The sequence below is a fragment of the Perna viridis genome, chromosome 2 (genome assembly GCF_037379345.1).
Source record: "Perna viridis isolate PV_CMFRI_1.1 ecotype Kerala chromosome 2, ASM3737934v1, whole genome shotgun sequence".
In the NCBI taxonomy this organism is placed as follows: domain Eukaryota; kingdom Metazoa; phylum Mollusca; class Bivalvia; order Mytilida; family Mytilidae; genus Perna; species Perna viridis.
In genome coordinates this window covers 42,552,013-42,576,558 of record NC_142446.1, presented here as the reverse complement: position 1 = coordinate 42,576,558, position 24,546 = coordinate 42,552,013, and the positions used below count along the sequence as shown (strand labels likewise).

The window sequence follows — 24,546 nt, the reverse complement described above, 5'->3', positions numbered from 1 at the left end:
CAGAATGGGGTTATGTTATGATGGATTTCAATTCTTAACTTTTGTGTGTTAATTGTGAATTAATTTTGCTTGTTAACACCCTTAGAAGTGGTAGGAGAGGGAAATAACTCTTTAATCTTCCAACATTGCTTTTTTTTGAAGTATTTCATGAAGAACATTATTGATTATCACAAATTAGTTGTCAAGTGTATTCCTAGACTTCTTTTAAAAAAACTATTAATTGATAATTAATTAAGGATTCTTATATTGTAGTATTTAGAGAAGATGCAGTTGATGTATAACAACAAAGCTAAAGAATCTGGTGTCTATGTGATTGGTGCCTGTGGATTTGATAGTATCCCTGCTGAAATGGGTGTTCTATTCTCTCAAAAGAAATTTGAAGGTATGAAAGTGTTACCAAGCGAGTGTGATGTTTTTTTTTGTTTTTTTTTTTGTTTTTTGTTTTCTGCCCAAAGAATACAAAAATGTCAAACTACTATTATTGCACTTGTATAATATATGGCATTGGAGAATTTACAAAATAATATCAAGTACCGTAGGCAAAAATTTACATGCAAAACATTTTTGATCAACTGTCATCAAGTACAGTGAGACCTGTCTAAACCAAATCAATTTTAAAGTGAAAAAAAGGTTTTAGTTAAGGTGGGTTTCACTGTGAATTCAAAAACAGCTCAATTTGGGGAATGCTTTGATATTTGGAATATTGCTTTTTGCAGTATGACTTGTACTGTGCCTCCCCTATTCAGGTTTGTTACTTATCTAATTCCCGTTTAACCACATGATTTAGCAGTTACTTAGGTGATGTATAAAGGAAATTTTTATCACAGATTTCTCAGCTTCTGTGGGAGGGAATGTTTTAATATTTGGTATATTGCTTTTGCATGATGTCTTGTGCTGTGCCTCTCTTACCAGTTTTGTGGCATTTCTACTTCCTGTTTACAGTAGTTTGTTAAGGAGGTAGACCTAGGCTAAGAGTCACAACTCTTGAAATCAGTGATATTTTTGTACCATGTTTAATGTCACCAATGCCTATCAAGCTTTCATTTGAAACAGAATGAAATCAATCCAAGTTACTTTGATGCTTACGTGAGATTGAAGTAAAATACTGAATGCAAATGTTCCGGTGATTTTAAAGAGTTGTGTCCCTTATCCTAGGTCTACCTCCTTAAGTGGGAGTATTTTATAGCATGACTTAGCATGCATCATTTTCTTTCCCATAGAAACAGATGTTCCCCATTGTGAAGATACCTTTACCTTTACAGGAGTTCCTAATAATTACTGCTATTTTATCTCCAACCATGATACACGTTTTATATGACATTTTTTTTTTTTCAGTACAATCTTGAACCCTTTTAATTATCTATATATTTTAATTAAAGGTGAAATCAACTCTATTGAATCCTACCTGGACTTTGAAGCTAAAGAGGTATGGCTGCATGTTAATTCTTACTGCCATGCTATTTTAGTGGTTTTGGTATTACTGAAATTGATAAGCTTTTGTTAGGATATCTCTCTGATTCATATAAGTTTGGAGGATATGTATTTCTGCCAAACTAAGCTGATAGATATCCATATATAAATTGAGGAGAATTGGTTTTGAGTTAAAACTTAAAGTGAATAGTCATGTCATTGTGGGCAAGAGCATGATTTTAGTATTGTAAAAAGCAGGGTTTATAAGAATAATATGAGTAGAAAGTGACAAAATGATACAATTTCATTTCATAAATTTGCTGTGTTTTCGTATAATCTAGTGGAAATTTTTTTATTAAAAAAAAAACAGAAACAAGAATAATTTTTTAAGGGCCATTTTCACACCTCCAGTTTTTGAAATTCTAAACTGCTACCGAATTCTGTAGTATCAAGAGGAAGAAAGCTTACAGAGTGATCATATCAGGGGTTGAAAATTCCTAAAACCTGATGCCTGGGACTAAAAAAAATTGAACCTCAGACTTGATTTTCAATGTCCATCAAGCATGGCAAATCTAAAAAAATAGTAACTCTTTTTTGAAAGGTTTTGTTGTCATTATTTGGACCATTTTTCTCGATCTATTCCCTGACCTATAAATAGTTATAACTTTATTTTTAGAATGGGTATTCACTAGATCAATATATTGATTAGTCATTCTTAAGTCTGAATCACACCTGCGCTTGATCAGATGCATTTTTTGACATACAAATTTTATTAATCAAGCACTGGAATGATAAAGATCAAATTTCGTTGATAAACTTTTGAGGGAAATATCGTTACTCAATTACAATTTCATGGTTGAAAAACACAAAAACAGAAAGCTGATGACAAGGCATCAGACTGGGAGATGGAATCAATTGACACTGTGTCCTCTTCCATGCAAACATAGAAATATATATAAGAATATCAGATAACAAAATTGCATTTATATATATCTTACAATTGGGACTTGACAGAACATTGTTCAGGCTTAGTGTACAAAAGATGATAAAGACCAGGGCTCGAGTCTTCCCAACAAAATTTTCAACCCTTGCATATGGTACTCTTTTGAAGATACTAAAATGAGCATATTATAGATACTCACTACATGTACCTGTAAATATATAAAAAAAAAATTGGATTTAAGTATAGACATATCCTTTAATACTTGCAAAAATATGAATATTAAAAATTTGTCTTCTCAAACTTTTCTTTTATTTATTATATGAAGAATTGTACTAATAAGTTTCTTTGGCAATATTTTATTTGCATTGAAGGGTTTAGCAATAAATGTGACCACTTTGGAGAGTGCTGTATATGGATATGCACATGCAAATGAATTAAAAAGCTTAAGAAAATCTCTGTATCCAGAACCTTTACCTAAACCACAGTTCAGGGTACAGAAAAGGTAACTCTGTGCATTTTGATGTTGTCTTTTTTATATCCTTTCTTCAGCATGTACCATATGGAGCAACACCATCTTGATTTTCTTTTCACTTTGTGTCTCAACTAATCACTTGAAGGCATATTTTCTCCCAAAGTCCATTTTTTAATAATCTAATTTAAATTTTTTTTTAAATTCTGAAATATATGTTTCATTATTTTTTTAACTTTTTGATGAAAATTTCATTAATTTGTGTATCATGCATTCACAGAAGGATTTTCATCAGAGAAGCCATATCATCATAAATCATGTTTAAAACCTCAATGTAAATATGACCTTAGGATTTGGGAAAAACAGATCCATGGAACAAGCAAATTATTTTTTTGGCATATTAGTTTATTATTAGGTTGTTAATATTAAGCTCTTTGATAAGTGGAGAAGATAAAGCTTTAGAGTGATATTTCCTGAAGTAAGTGAAATAGTTAATACCATTGGATAGAGTTGGTCTTCCTTTTATTGAATGCCAGTACTTGAAGAACCAACTTCTTTTCATATTTTATGACATAAATTCAAAGTCACAACTACACTGAATCTTGTCCATACCAAACCCCTTTCAACCTGTAATGGGTTTGGTTTAGACAGATGTCCAGTTTACCATGGTTCACATTGTATTCCAATTGATATGAAGAAACTATATAAACTGTATGGTGTTGACAGGTCTTGGGATTATTCAAGGTTAGGTTTAGACAGGTGTTTGGATTATTCAAGGTTAGGTTTAGACAGGTGTTTGGATTATTCATGGTTAGGTTTAGACAGTTTTTTCGATTATTCAAGGTTAGGTTTAGACAGGTGTTTGGATTATTCAAGGTTAGGTTTAGATAGGTTTTTGGATTATTAAAGGTTAGGTTTAGACAGGTGTTGGGATTATTCAAGGTTAGGTTTAGACAGGTCTTATGAATATTCAAGGTTAGGTTTAGACAGGTCTTTGGATTATTCAAGGTTAGGTTTAGACAGGTTTTTGGATTGTTCAAGGTTAGGTTTAGACAGGTGTTGGGATTATTCAAGGTTAGGTTTAGACAGGTGTTGGGATTATTCAAGGTTAGGTTTAGACAGGTCTTATGAATATTCAAGGTTAGGTTTAGACAGGTCTTTGGATTATTCAAGGTTAGGTTTAGACAGGTTTTTGGATTGTTCAAGGTTAGGTTTAGACAGGTCTTATGAATATTCAAGGTTAGGTTTAGACAGGTTTTTGGATTATTCAAGGTTAGGTTTAGATAGGTTTTTGGATTATTAAAGGTTAGGTTTAGACAGGTGTTGGGATTATTCAAGGTTAGGTTTAGACAGGTGTTGGGATTATTCAAGGTTAGGTTTAGACAGGTCTTATGAATATTCAAGGTTAGGTTTAGACAGGTCTTTGGATTATTCAAGGTTAGGTTTAGACAGGTTTTTGGATTGTTCAAGGTTAGGTTTAGACAGGTCTTATGAATATTCAAGGTTAGGTTTAAACAGGTTTTTGGATTATTTAAGGTTAGGTTTAGACAGGTTTTTGGATTGTTCAAGGTTTGGTTTAGATAGGTTTTTGGATTATTTAAGGTTTGGTTTAGACAGGTTTCATTGTATTTTTTATAATATAAATTGGTTTACAGAACCCAAAGAAAAGTCTTAGATAGTAAACTGGATAATTGACAAGAAGACAATTTTTTTTTATTCTGTTGGTTTTCAAATCTATGTCTGATAGAATATTTTAATCACCATTAATCAATCCTCCAGTTTTAACTACTTAAAGCAGTTCATCAGGTTATTTTCAATCTGTCAAGGAGAGAATAACTCTTTTCTCTGAAATTAACTATTTCACTGTCAGTTTTAAGAAAAAAAAGTCAATATGGTGTAGCTTTAGGAACTCCATGATTAACAAAACCAACAATCTTATTAATCTATTTTAGGGTGTAGTAGGTAATGTTACCACATTTGAGTCAGCTGTTTATGGTTTTGCTCATCAACATGAGCTGAAGAGTCTGAGAAAATCACTATACCCTGTCTCATTGCCAAAGCCAAGCTTCAAACTACCCAAGCGGTATTATCAAATTAGATAGCTAAAATACATGTAGATTATTCAAATACATTTTTTATAATGGTGATTTTGTACTAACAAAAGTAGTGCTCTTTCTTGCTGAGTTTTGCTGTTTTATTTCTTTCATAACGAGATTGTTCTTACGTATGTCAACTTTTTCCTTCCTTTATAAATTGATTTCATTCAATCTTTGAATACCTTTTTGATAATTGTTTCAACATGATTAAGCCTAAAATTTTGTTTTGTTGTTTCTTGTCATAAAATTTGAACTTGTCTTGATTTAGGGGTCATTCATAGGATATTTGTTAATTTAAATGATTCATTCATAATTTTTTAATAAGTATTATCAAAAGATGTAAATGAAAATTGTGCTTTCCTTAATTTTTCTTTAGTGGTTCTAATACTACTTCACATAGACTTTTAAATTGAATTTTATTTTTATGATAAAAGATGGGTAAATTTTGACATTGACATTTTGCATTTTAATTGTCAACAGTTATTTCCCCTTCACCTTTTCTATATACTTTGTATGCTACTGCTACCTATCTGTATCTGTATATCATGTGAGAGGGTTTTTGATGTTTGCACATGCTCAATACCTCTGTGATTCATTTTGCTGCTAGTGTGAAATACTGAATATTACATGTCAAAATCTGTATCATATTCCATATCAACCCGAAATTTCTAATCACTAAGTGCCACTGGCCTGTATAGATTTGGACATGTCATGTTCATTATATTATATAATTTAGCTATATTTCAAGTGTTTATCAGGTATATGTGCAATAAAAGAGATGTGATATTGGTCTAGGCCTCTAGTGGTGTGATATAACATTTTTGTACAATTTTGCTTATCTATATTATAGGGAATTAACTTGATCTTTGTATTGAATTGTAATTCTTCCAAGTTTTTTGGAAATCATTCAGTGATTACTAGGTAAAATATATTTTTTATGCCCCCCCCCCCCAAGGATAAGTTGGGGGGCATATTGTTTTACCCCTGTCCGTCCGTCCGTAATTCTGTCTGTCTGTAATTCCAATAGTAATTCTGTCCGTTCCATAAGTTTTCCGCACTTTTTTTTTAATCCTTGAAGCTATTGAACTTATTTTTTGTATGTGCGTCTGTCATGATTAGTTACAAATTGAGTATAAGTTTCATTCTTCTATGCTGAGATTTACCAAAATAACGGGCCCTGAACTTTAAAAATTGTATTGAAATAATAGTTTTTTGCTTTTTTTTGTAAATGCTTGAAAATATTTGGCTGGTTTTTGGTATGTGAGTCTGTCATGATTAGTTACAGATTGAGTATAAGTTTCGTTCAGCTATGCTGATTTTTACTCAAAACCACATGCGGGGACATCATTTGTGTCTCACAGACACAATAACACATCTGACAAAGTGCTTTTCACAATTATGAGTTATGATATAGCTGTATGAAGGTTAAATGCGAGGTTATCACTTTATATACATGTCTTTGCATCCAGATCAAGTTATTGAAATTTAGTACACACTTGCCGGTGGTGTGGTTGAACTATCTTTGTCACAACATTCTGGTCAAATTGCTTGAAAGTGCACATTAATGTGTGTCATTTCTTTGATTGAGTAATATTAGTCATTGTCAAATTATTGAATATTGATTCTGCAACATTGGTAGATGGATTTTCTTTTTATGGTCATTTGCCTATTGCACATTCGAATATTTTCATCAGTAGCAGAAGGATTTCTAAGTAACATCTTCATTTTCATATTGCCGCCTTGGTTATTTGGGTGAATGGTTTTATCCAATTATGAGTGGTCAACAAATTGTACGTAGGGTATTGATATAGCTCTAGGAGTATGATATAAGGTAAACAATAAAGGGTTTTATTGTCATACCCAGGGCCAGATCTATGGGTAAACAATAAAGGGTTTTATTGTCATACCCAGGGCCAGATCTATGGGTAAACAATAAAGGGTTTTATTGTCATAGCCAGGGTCAGATCTATGGGTAAACAATAAAGGGTTTTATTGTCATAGCCAGAGCCAGATCTATGGGTAAACATTAAAGGGTTTTATTGGCATAGCCAGGGCCAGATCTATGGGTAAACAATAATATATGTTAATAAATATGTAATTTCATATTGGCCCTCTTATAGGTTTGAGGTCTGTCATATTGGTCAAGGCGGTTGTTTTGGTCCTGAGGCATCGCTGAGAGCCAATATGGCTGTCGAGGCCAATATGATTGACCAAAACCTATAACAGGGCCAATATGAAATTTCATATTTATTGACAATTTTATTAACCAACTCAACTAGATGATTTGTAGAACAGTTGTTTTCGTGTTTTGTCAAGAATATGTAGGTTTATTTGCATTAATCAGTCTTAAATATCCTTTTTTTGTATAAAACGGAATATTTTTTGTGTTTCTGCAGCTTTTAGTCCTGGTGATCAAAGTTCCTGAAATAACACAATTCTGAAAGAACATTTTAGATATACAATTGTGCAATTGAAATTATATTCAGTTCTTTTGTTTTAGGCACTACAATAGGGTTGCCAGGTGTAATAAATTATTGGTTTGCATATCATACTTATGTTGGATTCCTTTTTGTTTTGTTTTCTATGTGCACATCCTTTGATTCTAGTTTGTCTTGTTTATGTTACATAATGTATGTTTTTATATTTGGTCTGAAGCTCTTTAGAGCTTGTGATTGTATTTGAATATATGCCAAATCAAAACAAGTTTTCTTACCTTATCCTAAGTTTTTTATTTGTTTGGTTAATTACATGTTTAGGTACATATGCATAAATAATCCAGCAGGATAGTGAAGTGATAATTTCTAATTCAAAATGGCAGTGTCAAATGACCGGAAATTATGATGCCGTATTGGCCCTTTTTTTCATATTGGCCCCGTATAGATGCCCGGTTTGAATTCATATCAATTGGTCAGTTTTAGACATATTTTAACATATTTTGGGTAGTTGGTTAATAAAGGATTTTATTGGCATAGCCAGGGCCAGATCTATGGGTAAACAATAAAGGGTTTTATTGTCATAGCCAGAGCCAGATCTATGGGTAAACAATAAAAGGTTTTATTGTCATAGCCAGAGCCAGATCTATGGGTAAACAATAAAGGATTTTATTGGCGTAGCCAGGACCAGATCTATGGGTAAACCTTTCCTAGCACAGAGGGATTATTTGTGTTAGTTTCTGTTTCAAGCATGTTTAAGCCTTGAAATACATTGTAGCTACTCTACCTGGTATAAACAATCACTTATGATGTACATACTAAAAAACATATAATTTAATCTAAATACATGTATATGATAAAGGAATTTATAAACTAGTCACACATGTATTTAAATATTTAAAATGTTAGTCATTAGTTCTATTATAAAGTATTTCAGTTATATGTTGTATTTCGTTATAAAGTCTGATTTTAAAAGCAGTAATTATTTTGTCAATTTCTAGGTTAAGTGATTTTATATTTGTAAACAACTGTAACAAGATGAATTTTGATCAACTTGATTTTTCAATATTCAGATGATTAGAAGAACATTTATTTTCAAAACATCCTGATAGGTACATAAATAAAATTCTTCTTTTATTCCACAAAAGAAAGTATGTGCAGAGTGATATTTTATCTGTTTGACGTATTACAGTCAATATATATCTCAGAATTGATTCAGTACGAGGGAATGTGTTCTGAGTACATTTGTAGAAATGTTTAAAATCACTAAAATGACTTGCATATGCTTATTCAACTACTCTTATTTTCAGGGGAGCTGTTCACAAAAGTACAGTTGTTAATAAATATTGTTTGCCTTTTATGGGGAGTGACAAGTCTGTTGTCAATAGAAGCCAGAGATACAACTTTGATAACAAGAAACAAAGACCTGTAAGTATCATATTTATATTATCACTATTGAGACAAGTATATTCTTCTTTTTGCCATGTGAGTTTTCCCAGTCATCAGTATGAAACATGTGAAATGAAACATGCAATTTATTTATGGTGATTTCGTTATTGTTCCTAAAATAAACTTTTTTTTATTTATTTCAGCTAAAATTTAATCTTGTACTTTGGTATATTATATCTCATTGTATACATGCACCAGTACTAGTATTCAGATTTGAAATTTCAGCCCTGTTACACAATTATTTCACAAGAGCTTTTTTTTAATTAAAAAAAAAAATCTTCAGAAGGATTTTTTTGATATGTAGGATTGTACTGTGTGTCAGATTTTCAATTTTAGGTCTGGTCTATGTCAGGATTCTGAGTGTCCAAAATAGACTTGTTTGGTTTCAACAAAAATTGCTATTTAGAGGTTTTTGATATTATGAATCTGTGTATTTAAATTTTGGTTATTGAACTATATGTCCAGTTAAAATATTTAAGTTTTTAAAACACTTTCATTTGTTTCAGAATCCTAATGTCAAACATTTAATTACAATTCAAATTAACTGGGATTTTATGCTTGAATGCTGTGTTCATAATTGTCCTAATTGTTTATTACTCAACCTCTGGAGTGACATCAAGCCACACTATGTGGAGCATTTTATCTTATATAGGTAGGGGTACTTAATGTGGTTGTAATGATGTACATCATAATGTGAACTTAAACAAATGTATGCCCTCTATAGTTCTCACCTGAGAGCTCTAAACGGGAAGTCTGTGTTGCCATCCAACATTTTCCTGTTGTGTTATAGATTCAGTATGAACCATATGTAACCCAATCTGGTGGAGTACTTGGTGTTGTAGGAATGATGCTGTTTGGGATAGTATTTGCTGTCCTATCTAAGTTCAGCTTTGGAAGAAATCTTTTGGTGAAGGTAAGTCTTAACTTCTATTTTGTACAGATTTTAAGTTCTTAAGAAACATACACTGAAAGGCTTCCTGCTTAGACTGTACTCACATCTAGTTCTGGATGTCATGGGTTTAATCTCCAAGTCATACTAAGATTTTTTGCTTCTCGACTTTACACACTGCATTTAAGTTATAGAGCAATAATTTAATTTCAGAAGAACATGTTTTCTGATTGGATAAAATTTGTATCTACCATCTCAGAGACTGATGTCATCAACCTTTTTTTATGTTCTGCTGGTGAAATTTTGAAACTAAAATTAATTTATAATGAATGACTGTTGTATTTTTTCTATCTACATGTATTTGAAATTATCTCAATACCTGTCTACATATCCTCATGCGCCAAGTGCTGGTCTAGTGCTATGCCAAATTTATTTGACTAACAAAATAATTGTTTTGGATTGCTTAAAATATCTGCTAAAAGATTTTGATGAATTTGCTAAAAGTTATTTCTTTCAATGTATAAATTGAGGATAATACATTCCCATCAAGCACTAGTCTTCAAATTAGGAAGAATGTTATTATATTTTACAGAGTGAAAACTTTACATTCAGAAACTATTGCATAGCTTATGTCATTGCAAAATGTGACAAACTGAAAATTGTAATAAAAAGAACCAACATTTTGTAATTTAACATTACTAATGCAGAATTTTCTCAAAATTACAAAAATTGAAGTAGAAACATCAAATTGATTAATTTTTAGAATTATTATTAATTAGAATTCAGATAATTATTTATGTAAGAAGTGTTTTATAACCAGCAGTATATTTATTCTGAATTGTTTTTATACAAAATAAAACCAATGCTTCCACTGCATACTGATGTTAAATGTGACAAATCAATAAAAGACTTTTTGACTTTAAATACAAGTTTGAAGCAATTAACACACACAGTAACTTCTAAATTACATGTAACAGTACCTTTATATTTACTGAAGTACATTGTTATGTTATTGTTTAACAAAAAAAAAATTGTGCATATCAGGGCATTGATGAAATTCAGCTTTTATAAATATGCATTATCTGTTTATTGTGAATTTTAGCAAGTTTCTAACACGTAGTTTCTTAAAATTTTGTTGTTCATTGTTTTTTAGTATCCAGAATTATTTACTTTTGGTACATTCAAGAAAACAGGACCAAGTAAAAAGCAGGTAAATTTAATCATTAGCACTTAATAAGGTAGAATGTTCATACTCAGTATTAAGCATAAAACTAGAATTTAATTTGTCTGTTATAATTCAAAATACATGTATAGGCTTTTTTTAAATGACTTACTGTAAACGTACTTATTTTCGCGGGTACTTATATTCGCGATTTTACAATTTCAAACAAGTTCGCGTGTATTTAATTTCGCGTTTTTCTAGTTTTAACTTTTACTATTTTCGCGGAATATAACTCTGTCTCTTTTTAACATCGTGTAAAAGACAAAGTTTATTCCATGATTAAAAATCAATGATTGTCAAAGGATTGAGCCTACGAAAAAGAAAGTGTAATGTAGATGAAAAAAATATCGATCTTTCCCCCTGGGTAGATTTTAATGCGTGAGTTCTGTTTTAAACTTCGGTATTTGATAAGATTTTTTGGCACTGTTTATTCGAAAATTGAAATGTTGAAACATTGGTTGACACAGCAAAAGGATCTGCCTCCACAGCAGCCCTATTTGCCCGATCCAAGAAAAGGCGGAAAGAATTGTTTCGGCGAATGAAAGTGTTGAAAAAGAAATAATGTTATTGTCAAGTAAAAAACGTAAACGGGGAGACTATAACCATTATGACACCGACCAAAAGTTGAAAATGGCTAAGTATGCATGTGAGCACAGAGTATCTAAAGCAGTGAAACATTTTAGTTCGATGTACGAAAAGCCAATAAATGAATCTACCATTAGAACATTAAAGAAAGGATATTTGATGAAACTTAAAACACAGTCCTCTGATTCAGATTCAGATATTTTAATGGAAAATTCTAAAAGAGGGCAACCAAAATTACTTGGTAAATATGATGCAGAAGTGCAAGAGTACATAAAGAACTTACGCCTCGCTGGCGGCATCGTGAACCGTCCAATAGTGTTGGCTGCGGCCCGCGGGATCTTACTTGCTAATGATCGGCAACTGTTATCTGAATTTGGTGGCCATATAGAACTTTCCAATTCGTGGGCTCAATCCTTTGTTCGTCATCTCGGATATGTACAAAGGAAAGGTACCAAGGCAGCACGAAAAATTCCAGTTGATTTCGAAAATCAAAAATTGGAATTCTTAACTGCAATTGAATCTACAGTTAAAAAAGACAAAATTCCAAATGAACTCATAATAAACTTTGATCAAACAAATGTGTATATAATTCCTGTTGGTGATTACACTCTTGAGGAAGAAGGCAGCAAGCAAGTTGCAATAACCGGACTTGAAGACAAACGCCAAATTACGGTTGTTCTCGGTGTGACACTTGACGGAAAGTTCATTCCCCCACAAGTCATTTATCAAGGGAAAACAGATCAATGCCATCCAACATTCAAATTTCCGAAAAAATGGAATATCACACACTCTGAAAATCATTGGTCTAACGAGACCACTATGCTGGAATACGCAGAAAAGATCATTATTCCGTAGGTTGAATCTGTTCGTGACAAACTTCCGCTATCAAAAGCCAAGCAACCGGCTCTCTGCATTTTCGATGTCTTTTCGAGCACACCGTGTTGAATCTTTTAAAGAAAAGTTATCAGACAATAACATTCGCATTCGTTATGTACCAGCATCCTGCACGAGTGAATTACAACCTCTTGATCTTTCGGGAAACAACGAATTTAAATCAATTGTAAGATCAAAATTTGTAGAATGGTATTCCGAACAGATCATGGCTGGAATCAAGTCGGGAAAGAAAGTCTGTGATATTAATGTGGACCTTCGTTTGTCTACTCTCAAACCACTGCAAGCAGGATGGATCGTACACGCATTTCAGAACGTTAAGACTGAGACACTGAAAAGGGGGTGGGCTAAGGCAGGTATAGCTGACGTGTGCAAGAATGTGTAACTTTATACCAAATAATGACAGTATATAATTGATTTAATTTTATTTTGAATACCTGTAAATATGTTATTAAATATAAAATGTGATGGATCGATTATTTAACTGTCCCTTTCATAATAAATAAAGATCAAAGCGTACACAGGTCATTATGGTCACTATGGATTATTCGGATCAATGAACACATTCACAATAAAAGTGTCAATCTTACAAATACAGGTAGCGTGGACTGCTCTCACCTGATATTGTTTTCACAACAATTTAAAGGTCAGCTTGGGTCGTTCTGGTTATAAAATTGTTTACATAGCAATTTGTCTTTGATCGACGGGTATGTGTTGTCTAGGGTAATAAAGTTTCTTCTAAATTTTGTGATATGGGTATTTATGTTCGCGAGTATTTATTTTCACGGAAAATGGTCAACCGCGAAATCCGCGAAAATAAATACCACGCGCAAATAAGTACGTTTACAGTATGTGGTATTTTTCTTTGTATTCCATACATATGTGTTAACTTGGCAAAGGAGATAAAAAAATGTTTAGTTACCATGTAAATGTGCATTTGGAAGCAAAGAAAAATATGCTTTCATAAAAATTCATTAGCTTTAGTAGAAATACTACATTTTATATACTAAAGTAATTCATATGATGAATTTACAATATGTGGACCTGAAAATGCATAAAAAAATTATTGAATTTCAGAGCAAGAAACTCCAAAATGGGTCAGTTTTAGAACAGTGCCATTTTTTTTTCCCTGTTGAATACACACCCCTCCTTAGAAAATGTTTTTGACTTTCTATTTCTATTGTAATACTAACATTTGTGTCTTAAGCCCTATGTGAAAGTGTTCATCATGCCCTTCTACCTGAATGCTGCATGCTCTTACAGAGTGTCAATTGCAATGTAATTTTTATTGTAATAGTAAAATATACGGAGATTTATATATTTTATTCAAAGCAAATTTAACTGCTTTTACGTACATGTAATTACATCAATATTTATTAACATCATATTAAATTGGTTGGATAGATAGAACTATTCACAAACCTCTGCAATGGAAACAGTAAGACTTGCATTGATTAACTGTTTGTCTACAGTTGGGAAAGGTTTGTGGCCTTGAATTAAGGGACACACTCAAAATAGCAAACTTTTCTCAAATTTAAAACAGTGATAAATATAAAAAAATATCAAAAATTATATAAAAGAAATAATAAAAAAAATAGTGAATTTTCAAAATGGTTAACTTTAGAAAAAATACCAGTAATTTCAATAATTACATTAAGTAGAGTGAAGTACAGTAGTTCAGATAGTTCAAGTTGGCGAACAAATCAAACACTTCACTTTCTACTACAACAGTATGGTCCAAAAGACCTGAGCCCGAAAAAAATGCTTAGCCATCTTATCTGCAAATCAAGATTTTAGATTTGTACCAACACATTTGCCTAAGATGAAAATGGCATGCTCAGATAGAAAAATACTTTTGTACCAAAATTGTTAATTTTATATTAACATTTCTAATAAAAATTTTCCTTAGTTACCTATAATTTTGTAAATTCACTCTTTTATAAATTCACTACTTTTAATAACCATAACTATTTTACCAGTTTTAATTTTGTCTGTAGACCAAAAAAATGTATAGCAAGGCCATATATTGACCTCTTTAATGAAGGAGGCAATCACTTATTGCAATATCTGGGGGTCGCTCAGGCCCATACTGATCACTGCCAAGAGATAGCATAATTTGGCTTCCATTGTTTTATTTTTTAATCTTCTTAAACTGTATTTCTTGTTTTTGTGATAAAAGCCCCTTCTTGCTACTTCACTTTTATTCCATAGAAACTTCAATCATGTTGTTCATATTGTTAATCTACAGATAGAAAACACTTCCTTCTCCATGACATTTGTATGTAAGGGTTGGAGTAAGAAGTTAGATGACCCCTCAGAACAACACACTGACAAACCAGAGGTGGCTTTAATGACTAAGGTATTGGGACCAGAGCCTGGATATGTGACCACACCTATTGTCATGGTCCAATGTGCTGTATGTCTTCTGAAGGAAAAGAGCAAACTCCCAAAAGAGTATGTAATTGAAGAAATAAATACTTAGAATTTTATCAAGTAAAAAATTTGGCAAAGTAAAAGAGAGATGTTTTGGAAATGTCTCTAAGACAATTTCTACAATGGATGCCTGATTAACTACCCAACTTCACACAAAGAGGAAAACCTCTGTGCTTAATCTGATAAGACTTGACATTGAAAAAAAAAGGAAACACAATTTTTATTATTTTTAAATATGTGAATTAAGGAATGTTTCTAATTTCTCAACAGGTTATATTCAGTAACCTGGTTTGAGTCAATTTACTTTTTAATGTTTAATGAATGACAGTCCAAATATTAATAAAAGAATTACAGAGGACCAATCAATGTTAATGATGTCATAGCACAAAACCAGGTTATATGAAATAACATGGTTTACTCAAGGAGAACCAACCAATCAGAAAGCTTTTTCAATTACAATAACTGAAAATCACATTTTATTATAGAATAACAAAGTCACAATATATCTTTTTTAATTTTCAGTATAGATTTTGCTTATAAAATCAAAATAAACCACCACATTTATAGATCAAGACTTTAAACTCAGAAATTTGGCTTCATTTATTCACATATGTGTACTGACTTGTCAGTGAAAGCTCAAAGGTCGACCTTTTTTGAGAGACCAGCTGTCATTGGAGGGCACTTTTTGTTGGCATAAAGGTAGTCTCTCGAGACACCTTTAGCTGCACATACATATGCAAGGTGTCACAGAAAAGCATGCTGCGCATAACAACAAAATTTGCACAAGTCCAAACTGAGGTTCTAACTCAGGGATGCCTGGCATTGTGAGCTCATGCTGTAACAAATGAGTTAAAGGGATACTCCACAAAATAAGCCAATGGAGTATAGTATTTAAATCTACTACCTGTGAATGGAAGCTACCTGAACACATGGGTTGAAACCTATTTTTATAAGTCCCCAAAGAAAGCTAAATGATTAAAATGTCCATAAGTGGTGAAAAATAAATTAAGGATCATATACAACATGGGTCCAAAATAATTTCTGTGAGATGGCTGAAGAGGTTTTCCAACATGTGAGGCTACTCAAACATCCATGATACCCCGATTCACAATCAAACATGTAAATGTTCAATCCATCAAAACAGCTTTGAGATTAAAAAAAAAGCTTATGTTTCTTTGGGAGCACTTCAGGATTCACATGTCAGGACCATTGTGATTGGTTCCATCTTTCAACTTGTTTTGTCCCTTGATTTTGACATGTGTTTTATAGACTCTTTTTTTACTATTTTATAAAGTTTATTAAGTAATTCTGTAATTACCCTTCATGTTTCATATTTTTGTTTTACAGCGGTGGTGTTTACCCCCCTGGAGCTGCCTTTGCTGATACTACCTTGATTGAAAGATTAGAGAAAAATAACATCAAGTTCCAGGAAATCAAGGAGTAATGTTGATGAAAAAAAAACATTAACAGAAAAGTGCTATAACAATGTTTTAGTCTTTCAACTGTCAATTTCTACTGTGAATATGTTTAATATGGAATGTTAGTATAATAATCTAATATTTATAAATAGAATAGATAGCTCTTTGGTAAGTGGTCTGTTTCATTATAATGAAAGTACTTTATGTTATGTATTATTTTAATCTTTGATAAGGATATGGACACTTTGCTCTCTATGGATGGCTCTCAATGGGTTGCTCTCTATGGGTGAATTGTATTTGTTTAGCTTTATATGTGATAGATTCATTGTTCATTATTTTCAAACCTTACCTGCAATGATTGATTTCTCATATTTTTATGTAACTTCATATTTTTTTCTTGCAAAATGATGATCAGTGGTACAGATATGTTATAGTTATAGTTCTAATGATTGTTATGCTTGTGTATTACACTGCTTTGTTTTTTTTTTATAAATAATGTTATGCAATATTTTTCAAAAATTTATTCGAAATATTCACACACACAAAAAAAAAAAAAAAAAAAGTAAGAATCACTTAATAATGTTAAACAATTTTTTTTTCAAAAATTTACTCAAAGTATTAACACTAAAAGAATTAAGAAGTGGTCGAGCTGATATTATGCATTGTATATAAATATCAGTTTTGTAATTTAAGATGTACAGAACAATTTTATGATGAGGTGATCTAGAAAGTCTTGAATTTCCCCATTGGTAGAGACATCACCTATAACCACATGGTAGTACATCATCAATAGTCTTTTTTGAGTGAAAATAACACTCCTTAAAGATGTTCCCTGATCAGTTTTAGAAAAATAATGATTCCAAAAGGTGGTGTAATATTTAAAGAAAAAAAAAAAAAAAAAAATTTCATGTAAGAACAATATAAATAAAAAAATGATGGTGGTCAGTGTGCTGGTTTTGAGGTACATGTTTTGTATGTGACCATTGCCAATATCTTAGTATCTGAAAGGCATTGGAAAACAATGTTACCAATATATGGAAGTAATTATTATATCACACAGTTAAAGCTTTTTGTTTTCAATTTTTTTTTTATATTGCTTAGTCAGCATTAAAGCTTTCATTGTTTTGATTTTGTAATTATGCACCAACAGGTCTTATCTACAAACCATTGATACTACTTCTCATAATAAGCCCAACTCTAAATGTGAATACTAAACATGGATATGATTTGTTGTGTTGCTATTGATAGGACTACAAATTGAATATTGTAAAACTTTGGATGCTTTGTGCATTCTTCATCAACTCTTAACTAAAATAAATATCAGCAATATAATATTAGTCAGAATAAGGAAGTTATTACCTGTTATCAAGATATTCTTATTTTTGCATACTACTGCTGATCAAAGCCTTTTTTTTACTTTATGTCATTATCTGTTGCAATAGGCTTGTTCTTAGCATATATGTTTATATATTTTTTATAAGTTACAGTCAGTAAATTTATTGATTCCATGGAAAAGAGATGGTTTTCCCTTTACAGTAAAACCATTGCCTAATGACTTAGGTAATTAAATGAGATTTAAACTTTCAATCAGACATAGATTATATTACCTATAGAATAAAAGACTGTTTAAATTTCCTTGTAAATATCTAACTATAGTCTTTCAATCAAGTAAGACAAACTCTATTCCATGAAAATAACTATTTTATTTGCTGTAATTAGTATGTCGTGGTATGGGCAGAACTGGTAGAACAGTTTACATGAAATGGATTGTATATGATAAAAGATATTAATTAAAATATTTATAAATATAAATTAAGTATAATGAAGTATATATTTGTAAAAAAAAGTATATCTAGAGAAGTTAATATTTAAATCTTGAATAAGCTTTATAAGTACTATTAACATATTTATTGACATAATATGGTATTGTCTTGAACAACAACCTAAAATATTTATTTATGGTGTCTGTTGGCAAAGGTTATCAATTGGTATATTGATAATTTTATTGAACACTGAAAGATGGCATTGTGCAAATGAGACTTGTAAGTTTTTTTTTACATTTTTTGTTTTGATTTTGTCAAATACAAAGAGGATATTCAGAATTACTTCTCTTTTTTTATCCTTCCTTCCGATAGCTGTTAAAGCCATTGTTTAAATACATAATAAATATTACTTTACAAAGACATTAATTTATTTATGTGCTCTATTTATATTTATTTTGTGAAAACTTTTAAATTTTTTTTTTACTTTTGTAAAATTGATGTGAAATCCATGTTCTCTACTAAACAACCATTAAAAAAAAACAAACAAAAAAAAAAACCGATTCTGAAACATTTTGATTTGTTTTACTCAGAATGTATTTTTATTGGTAAAAAATCAATTGTTTTCAAATTACCTACAGTTTTGATGTTAAAAAAATATTCTTTTTTTCTTGCATTTGTTCGCTGCAAAGATAATAAAATGTTGAATTTTAAAATTTTGTTATTTTAATTTTTATCTATCATCACTTTTAAGTTGTTGACTAAACACATTTTTTTTAATTGTAGTGCACATATTATGTTTAGATTTTTCTTGATAATACAGTGAGTAATTTGACTGATCAAATACCCCCAGATGCAAATCTAGGAACGAAAAAAGGAACAGATATGGTGAAATACAACAAATGCACCATATATAACACCCATAGAAATAGTAAATACAGATGCACTTAACAGAGGTCATCAAATGATCTTCAGTAAACACCTTAAAGTAAGCTCTGAAAGGCCCGACAGAGATCACCAAATGGTCTTCAGTAAATACACTTTAAAGTAAGCTCTGAAAAGCCTGACACAGATCACCAAATGGTCTTCAGTAAACACCTTAAAGTAAGCTCTGAAAAGCCTGACAGAGATCACCAAATGGACATGACAAAATTTAGATTAAGGCATCGAAAAATCACCCAAAACACTTGTTCATAAATTATTTTTTGAAAATTTTGAATTTGATCTTGATATCACAAAGCAATAGACCTTTTTGTGGTAAGTTGATGAGCATGCTTTATATACACTTTCCGGTTACACATTTTAGACCCCCGAAAGCCAAAAATCAAATAAACATTTCTTTTCCGGAAATTTCCAAAAAAAATCATCAATTCTAGCTTAGCCATCATGTCATTCTGTAAATATGTACCTACTGTGAGAAAACTCTCTGTGTTGTTTAGGGGGAGTTTTAGCACATAAAAACAATAAGATGGATTATTTACCTGAAGAGGCATTGGACCATTACTGAATTTCATGCTTGTCTATATATGAAGCCCAGTCTTCCTATAATTTCATAAAATCTCTTAGTGAAAGTTCGCATGTAAACGGTGGTCTCCAGTATTTCGTACTGTAACCAAAAAGAACAGGCTAAGATTGACAAAAACAATGAATAGACAAAGTAAAATTTTGAATATCTTGAAAATGTTTGCATTTTATCGTGACTAATACATGGAAAGAAAAACAAAATGGAACACAGTAGACATTTTTTCAATTGTTTACTTTTTATCTGCACCTCTCCAGTAAGTGCTTTTTGAAGTGTCTTGTTTTCCAGCAGCCATAAATGGCTTCTGATGCATTTGCATATTTTTGGCGGGAGAATTTGAGGTCTGTCGTCTGGCCCTGTTTGGTGGTTCTGTCGGATGGAGAGAAAGAACACTCTGTTGATTATCTTGTTGGTTCATTCTACTTTCTAGTTTTTCTAGCTGTTCTTTCATCATGACTAGTGTTGCTTGTTGGAAGTTGATTTGTTGTTGTTGTGTATCTATCACTCGTTCCGTGTGTTCTTTTGTAGCTGCTAGTCTTGCTATGTGCTCGGTCTGGTCTGACAGAAGTTGTTCAAGTTTGACCTGTCCGTCTGCTAGTCTTGAATGGTCATCTGCAAGCCTGTCAATTACCGCAAGTCTTTCATTAATAAGAACTTCTTGTTCGAGAATTTTCTTACTCTGAGATTCTATAGTCTCTTTAAGTTGCTTTATTTCCTCATTTCTTTGCTCCAACTCCAGTTGAAGTTCACGTTTGTCAGTACTGGCCTGTCTTAGTTCTTCGTTTTCAATCTGTAGTTTTTGAATTCGTTGGTGATATTGATTGTTTGTCTCTTTCAATTTTACCATTGCTTTTTGCAACTCGCGATACTTTTTAGTCATTTCTACTAAATCTTCATCACGCAAACGAAGCTTTTCCTGCAAACTGATCTTTTCGTGCCTCTCTTTAATGAGAGCTTCTCTTGCTATGTCTAATGAAGCCATGACCTCCTGCAGCTGCATTTCTAACTCTTCTTGTCGGGTCATGATAGCGTTGAATTCTCGATGAGATGCTTTAGCGTCTTTTGAGAGTGTATTGATTGCCATTTTTACACCTTGAATGGCTAATGGGTCGACTTTAGATGAATCCTGCTTGGATGTTTGACTACTATGAAGGGTGCTACGGTCCTACAACAGAAAAAACGCCATTGTCGGCTTTGTAATAGTTAACTATAAAAGATGAATAACTGAAAACGACTTTATTTGACAAATACAAGAGTACCAATCATATTAATATTGCATTTTTTTTCGAAAAGCTGTACACGTGTTTCAGGGAGGTACCTCTTACCAGCAGCATTAAAATCAAATATATTTGAGCTATATAAAAAAATCAGAATAGTTTGGTAAAATCATTTAATAATCTAAAATAACCTTTTCTGGACATAAAATGATTTTAGTATGTGTTACCAAACCTTGACGATTTGAAGAAATATTTCAGTCATGCATTTTAACTTAACTTACAAAATCCTACCACGACAAGTAAGAAATTAAAACATATTGACGCCTTACGGTAAACAGATTATCATTGGCACTCATTGGTTAGGTCTTGTTAAGTCTGGTATTAGATGTTACACATATATACTACTAACTTTGGAAGATAGCATATATCGCTTAGGCGTTGGCGGTGGTTGCAAGTCTGCAAGAAAAACAGAAAATTAGAAGTGACATCAAAACAAGTTCAGTTACATTTGTACTAAATAAGAAAAAAAGAAATATCCCGTCAATCAAGACAGTAAATATTGTAAAAAAAAATAATAATTTAGAAGCACTTCACATAAGAATCATGCAAAATGTGATTCATGGTTGGAAAGCCTACGTGTTTTTATTTTTGATATTTTGTTTGAAATGTTATAATAAAAAGAAATTAACCATTGGCTTTTCATATAACCCATGTTTTAGGAGATAAAAATTATATAGAATGCAGTGTAGAATTCAAAATTAAGGGGGATGACTTTGTAAATGATACTAAAATGCAATAGAATTGTTTGGATTTTCAATGTGGATTATCTCCAAAGAGCAGAGAAATTGGAATGAATAATTATACATTTCATCATATAGATCTATAAAGCAACTAAATAACAAAAATAAATATGTGTAACCTTTTTGGGGGTGTATCATATATTTGCACGATGCTTACAAAGACTACTACTTAATTGTAAGTACAGTGTTTCAAGTTTTGATTATTATTCTAGGAATTAGACTGTATGTTATACAATCGTGTTTTCTGGTGCTTTTCCTTTTATTCAAAATCGTCTAATTGTCTAATTCATCCGTTAAATTGGCTTTCTAAAGAGGTTTTCACCCACTCAAGGTACCACGTTTGAGTCTAAACAAGCTTTGTAAGGAAACACGCAGTTAATGCTTAACTTTCGGCATAGGCTATTGTATCTAGGCGATGTCGTGTTACTGTTATTTTTAAATTGATGTTAGGATAAATGTTTTCAAGCGTTAAAATTAAAGTACACATATATATTACTACTTCAAGAAAATAATACAATACCTGTCGAACTCGATGCTGGTAGTAACAAAAAGACATGTTACACGTTGAGTTAAACATCGAACAAAAAATGAAAGGGTAGCTTAAATGAAACTTGGTTGCAAAATAATTTCCCTACGTTTTGTCTTTATTTTTTTGTCTGTTTTTTTCTTGTTGATACACTAACAAACGCGAAGACCTTTTGGCCAATTATAGTTACCTATATATTCCGAGTTTTTTTCGCTTAGTTATACATATACTGATAAAGCAGTGGTGTTAACACAGTAACTTGAATCAGGACAAAAATCTTTTAAATATTCAAGAGATGAGAATTAAAAACTTCGAGGGTGACAAGTATAGACAAAAGCAGAACAATTGAGTCAATGAAACCCTATTTAAAGTTAGATGAAACCCGGAGTGTCGGTTGTGGACTTCCATTTAAAAAAAATCGCGTCAATATTTCTAGAAACAGAAATATGGTATAATTGGCAATAACTAAAAGTAAATTTACTTACATTTATCCGATTCGTCGTCTTCAGACCTCAATGACTCTACAATATGTCCGTACCCACAGTCCCTGAGAACGTCACAGATAGTATCATATGAGTTAGGACCAGAGACCATTACAGTACCCAGACATAGTTCTATCTTCTCTCTGTACGTGTACAGCTGTAAAATAACGTCTTTTTCGTCCGGACTAAGTGCTCCTCTGTCCTCAAGAGTGTCGGCGATGATTTGCAAATTTATTTCTTCATTTAAAGTTAGTAAATACCTGTAATTCAAATTGAATTGTTTTTGGAATACCTACCCAAACCCAAAGTTTAGATTTAACGATCTATACCATTTAATTGTTTGTGTTTTATAAGGTGTTCAATTTAATCACATATTTATCATGAACTGTACTTGATTATTGGGATGTGGTCTAATTTGAAACAAAACACATTTAATTAAATAATAAACATAGCCCTGATAAAAAATACTAAGTCTGTTTATTGACCTGAACAATCCCAAAATTTAATCTTTTTTTCTTCAGACTGCAGCAACTCTATAGTTATAGCGAACATAACCAGTAACTTCAGGGATAGAGTTGGTTTTCCCTTGCTTGAATGACCACTTTCTAATGAATTGTCTTAGTTAACTGGAAAAGTAGGAATATTTTTAACTTTGTATCATAGATTCAATATGGACTAAAAGAAAGTGTACCACTAAACCTCGTGTCAGTTGTTCAGGTAACTATGTAGGGCAGTTCACCGGGTACATGTTTGTAATGACCATTCAATCAAAAGGTAACCAACTCTCTCCCTCAATCGCTGGTTTTATTTAAGAGGGGATCGCTTCACCAGTATCAAGGATAATTTAGATCATTGGGTTATTGTATTTTGTTTGATGCATCGATGAAAATGAACGTTCTTTTTTTTGCTTACACGTAAATAAAAATTTTTCAAAAAGACTATTCGATGAAAATCTAAGTCTTTCCGTGCATGATTTCTGTCATTTTATTCATTGCCTCATGAAGATTAAAAAATACGGGAACAAGGAAAATATCATATATAATGAGACGATAACCAGTCTAAACATTTGAATTTTGTTTATATACACCATGAGGGCAGCTTAAATTGGAGTCACAATGAAAGGCAAACCTCTACCCCTTCACGGCAAATCTCTAACCATAAGTTAACAAAATACAACCAAACAAAAAAGAGCGCCATCAAGACATATAAGCACATTTAATGCAGGGCAGCAAGCAAACAGGTTCCGTTGGTTCGGGACAAATGTATTTAAAACACAACAGGAATTACACAAATTGCTCAGATTTCTACCTTCCCTTTTCAACAAAGTCTACAGAGGAAGCAACGTCGATAAATCAGTGAAATTTACATTTGCCGTAGAAAACATTTTTTTTCAAAACTTTATCATGAACTCTTCATATGATACATCAAATCTGCCATACTGTTAGAAGCTCTTCATAACATACATGTACATCTGCATTTGTATGCATTGTCTTTTGCATATTTTACAAAAGACGGATAATAAAAAATAGCATTTAGAAAAAAATCCTGTTTAGGGTACTTTACCTCAAGAAACTCCATTTTCCTGTAAGAATGGTTTCCTCGATATCCGAATCAAATCGAACTTTACGGTGTTCATCTTCCATATCAAAATTTTAACCTTAAAACATGACTGGACAAAACGGAAATTTAAACGCCCATGTGTGAACCTCTAACAAGCTTGTCAAACCTTTTGAAACAGCAATAGTATTTTTCGACTAGCAGTCATTTAAATGTGATGAGTCTTTGACAAAGTTGTCCTTTCAACACTATTTGCATTCTCTCATTATTCAAACCTAGCAGAAAATTCAAACCTACCTGTTTCCGAGCTAGGAGACCGTTGTTCAATAAAACATGGACCCGATCCAATTTTCGAAACAACCGTATTGCATAGTCACCTTCGTTTAAATAAACTTAGACCCAACTCATTTCAACAGTCCTGTTAATTGGCAGAAACCAAGGAAGG

General features: G+C 31.8%; 2 protein-coding genes across 5 annotated transcripts in view; one reads left to right on the top strand and one right to left on the bottom strand.

Moving 5' to 3' along the window:
- The window catches only part of LOC148625168 (saccharopine dehydrogenase-like oxidoreductase), a 24,885-nt gene extending 6,172 nt beyond the window's left edge, over positions 1-18,713 (top strand). The window contains exons 4-11 of one of the 2 annotated variants that reach the window (XM_088568494.1): positions 253-382; positions 1,380-1,426; positions 4,775-4,905; positions 8,661-8,778; positions 9,590-9,712; positions 10,842-10,898; positions 14,635-14,840; positions 16,167-18,713. In XM_088568494.1, the coding sequence (XP_088424620.1) occupies positions 253-382; positions 1,380-1,426; positions 4,775-4,905; positions 8,661-8,778; positions 9,590-9,712; positions 10,842-10,898; positions 14,635-14,840; positions 16,167-16,263 (909 nt within the window). In that variant the 3' untranslated portion in view covers positions 16,264-18,713. Of the gene's footprint in view, positions 1-252; positions 383-1,379; positions 1,427-2,724; positions 2,856-4,774; positions 4,906-8,660; positions 8,779-9,589; positions 9,713-10,841; positions 10,899-14,634; positions 14,841-16,166 lie in introns of both variants that reach the window. The other variant, XM_088568492.1, reaches the window with a different exon arrangement.
- Positions 17,643-24,546, bottom strand: LOC148625167 (uncharacterized). 3 transcript variants are annotated; one of them, XM_088568491.1, is made up of 5 exons: positions 24,399-24,546; positions 22,548-22,804; positions 22,057-22,071; positions 21,146-21,192; positions 17,643-20,684 (listed from the first exon to the last, which is right to left on the bottom strand). In XM_088568491.1, exons 2-5 carry the CDS (start codon positions 22,654-22,656, stop codon positions 19,752-19,754), a joined length of 1,104 nt encoding a protein of 367 aa, XP_088424617.1. In that variant the 5' UTR covers positions 22,657-22,804; positions 24,399-24,546; the 3' UTR covers positions 17,643-19,751. The 3 variants fall into 3 exon arrangements, with proteins under 3 accessions (XP_088424617.1, XP_088424615.1, XP_088424616.1); XM_088568489.1 differs by lacking the exon at positions 24,399-24,546 and adding an exon at positions 24,108-24,350; XM_088568490.1 differs by lacking the exons at positions 22,057-22,071; positions 24,399-24,546 and adding an exon at positions 24,108-24,347.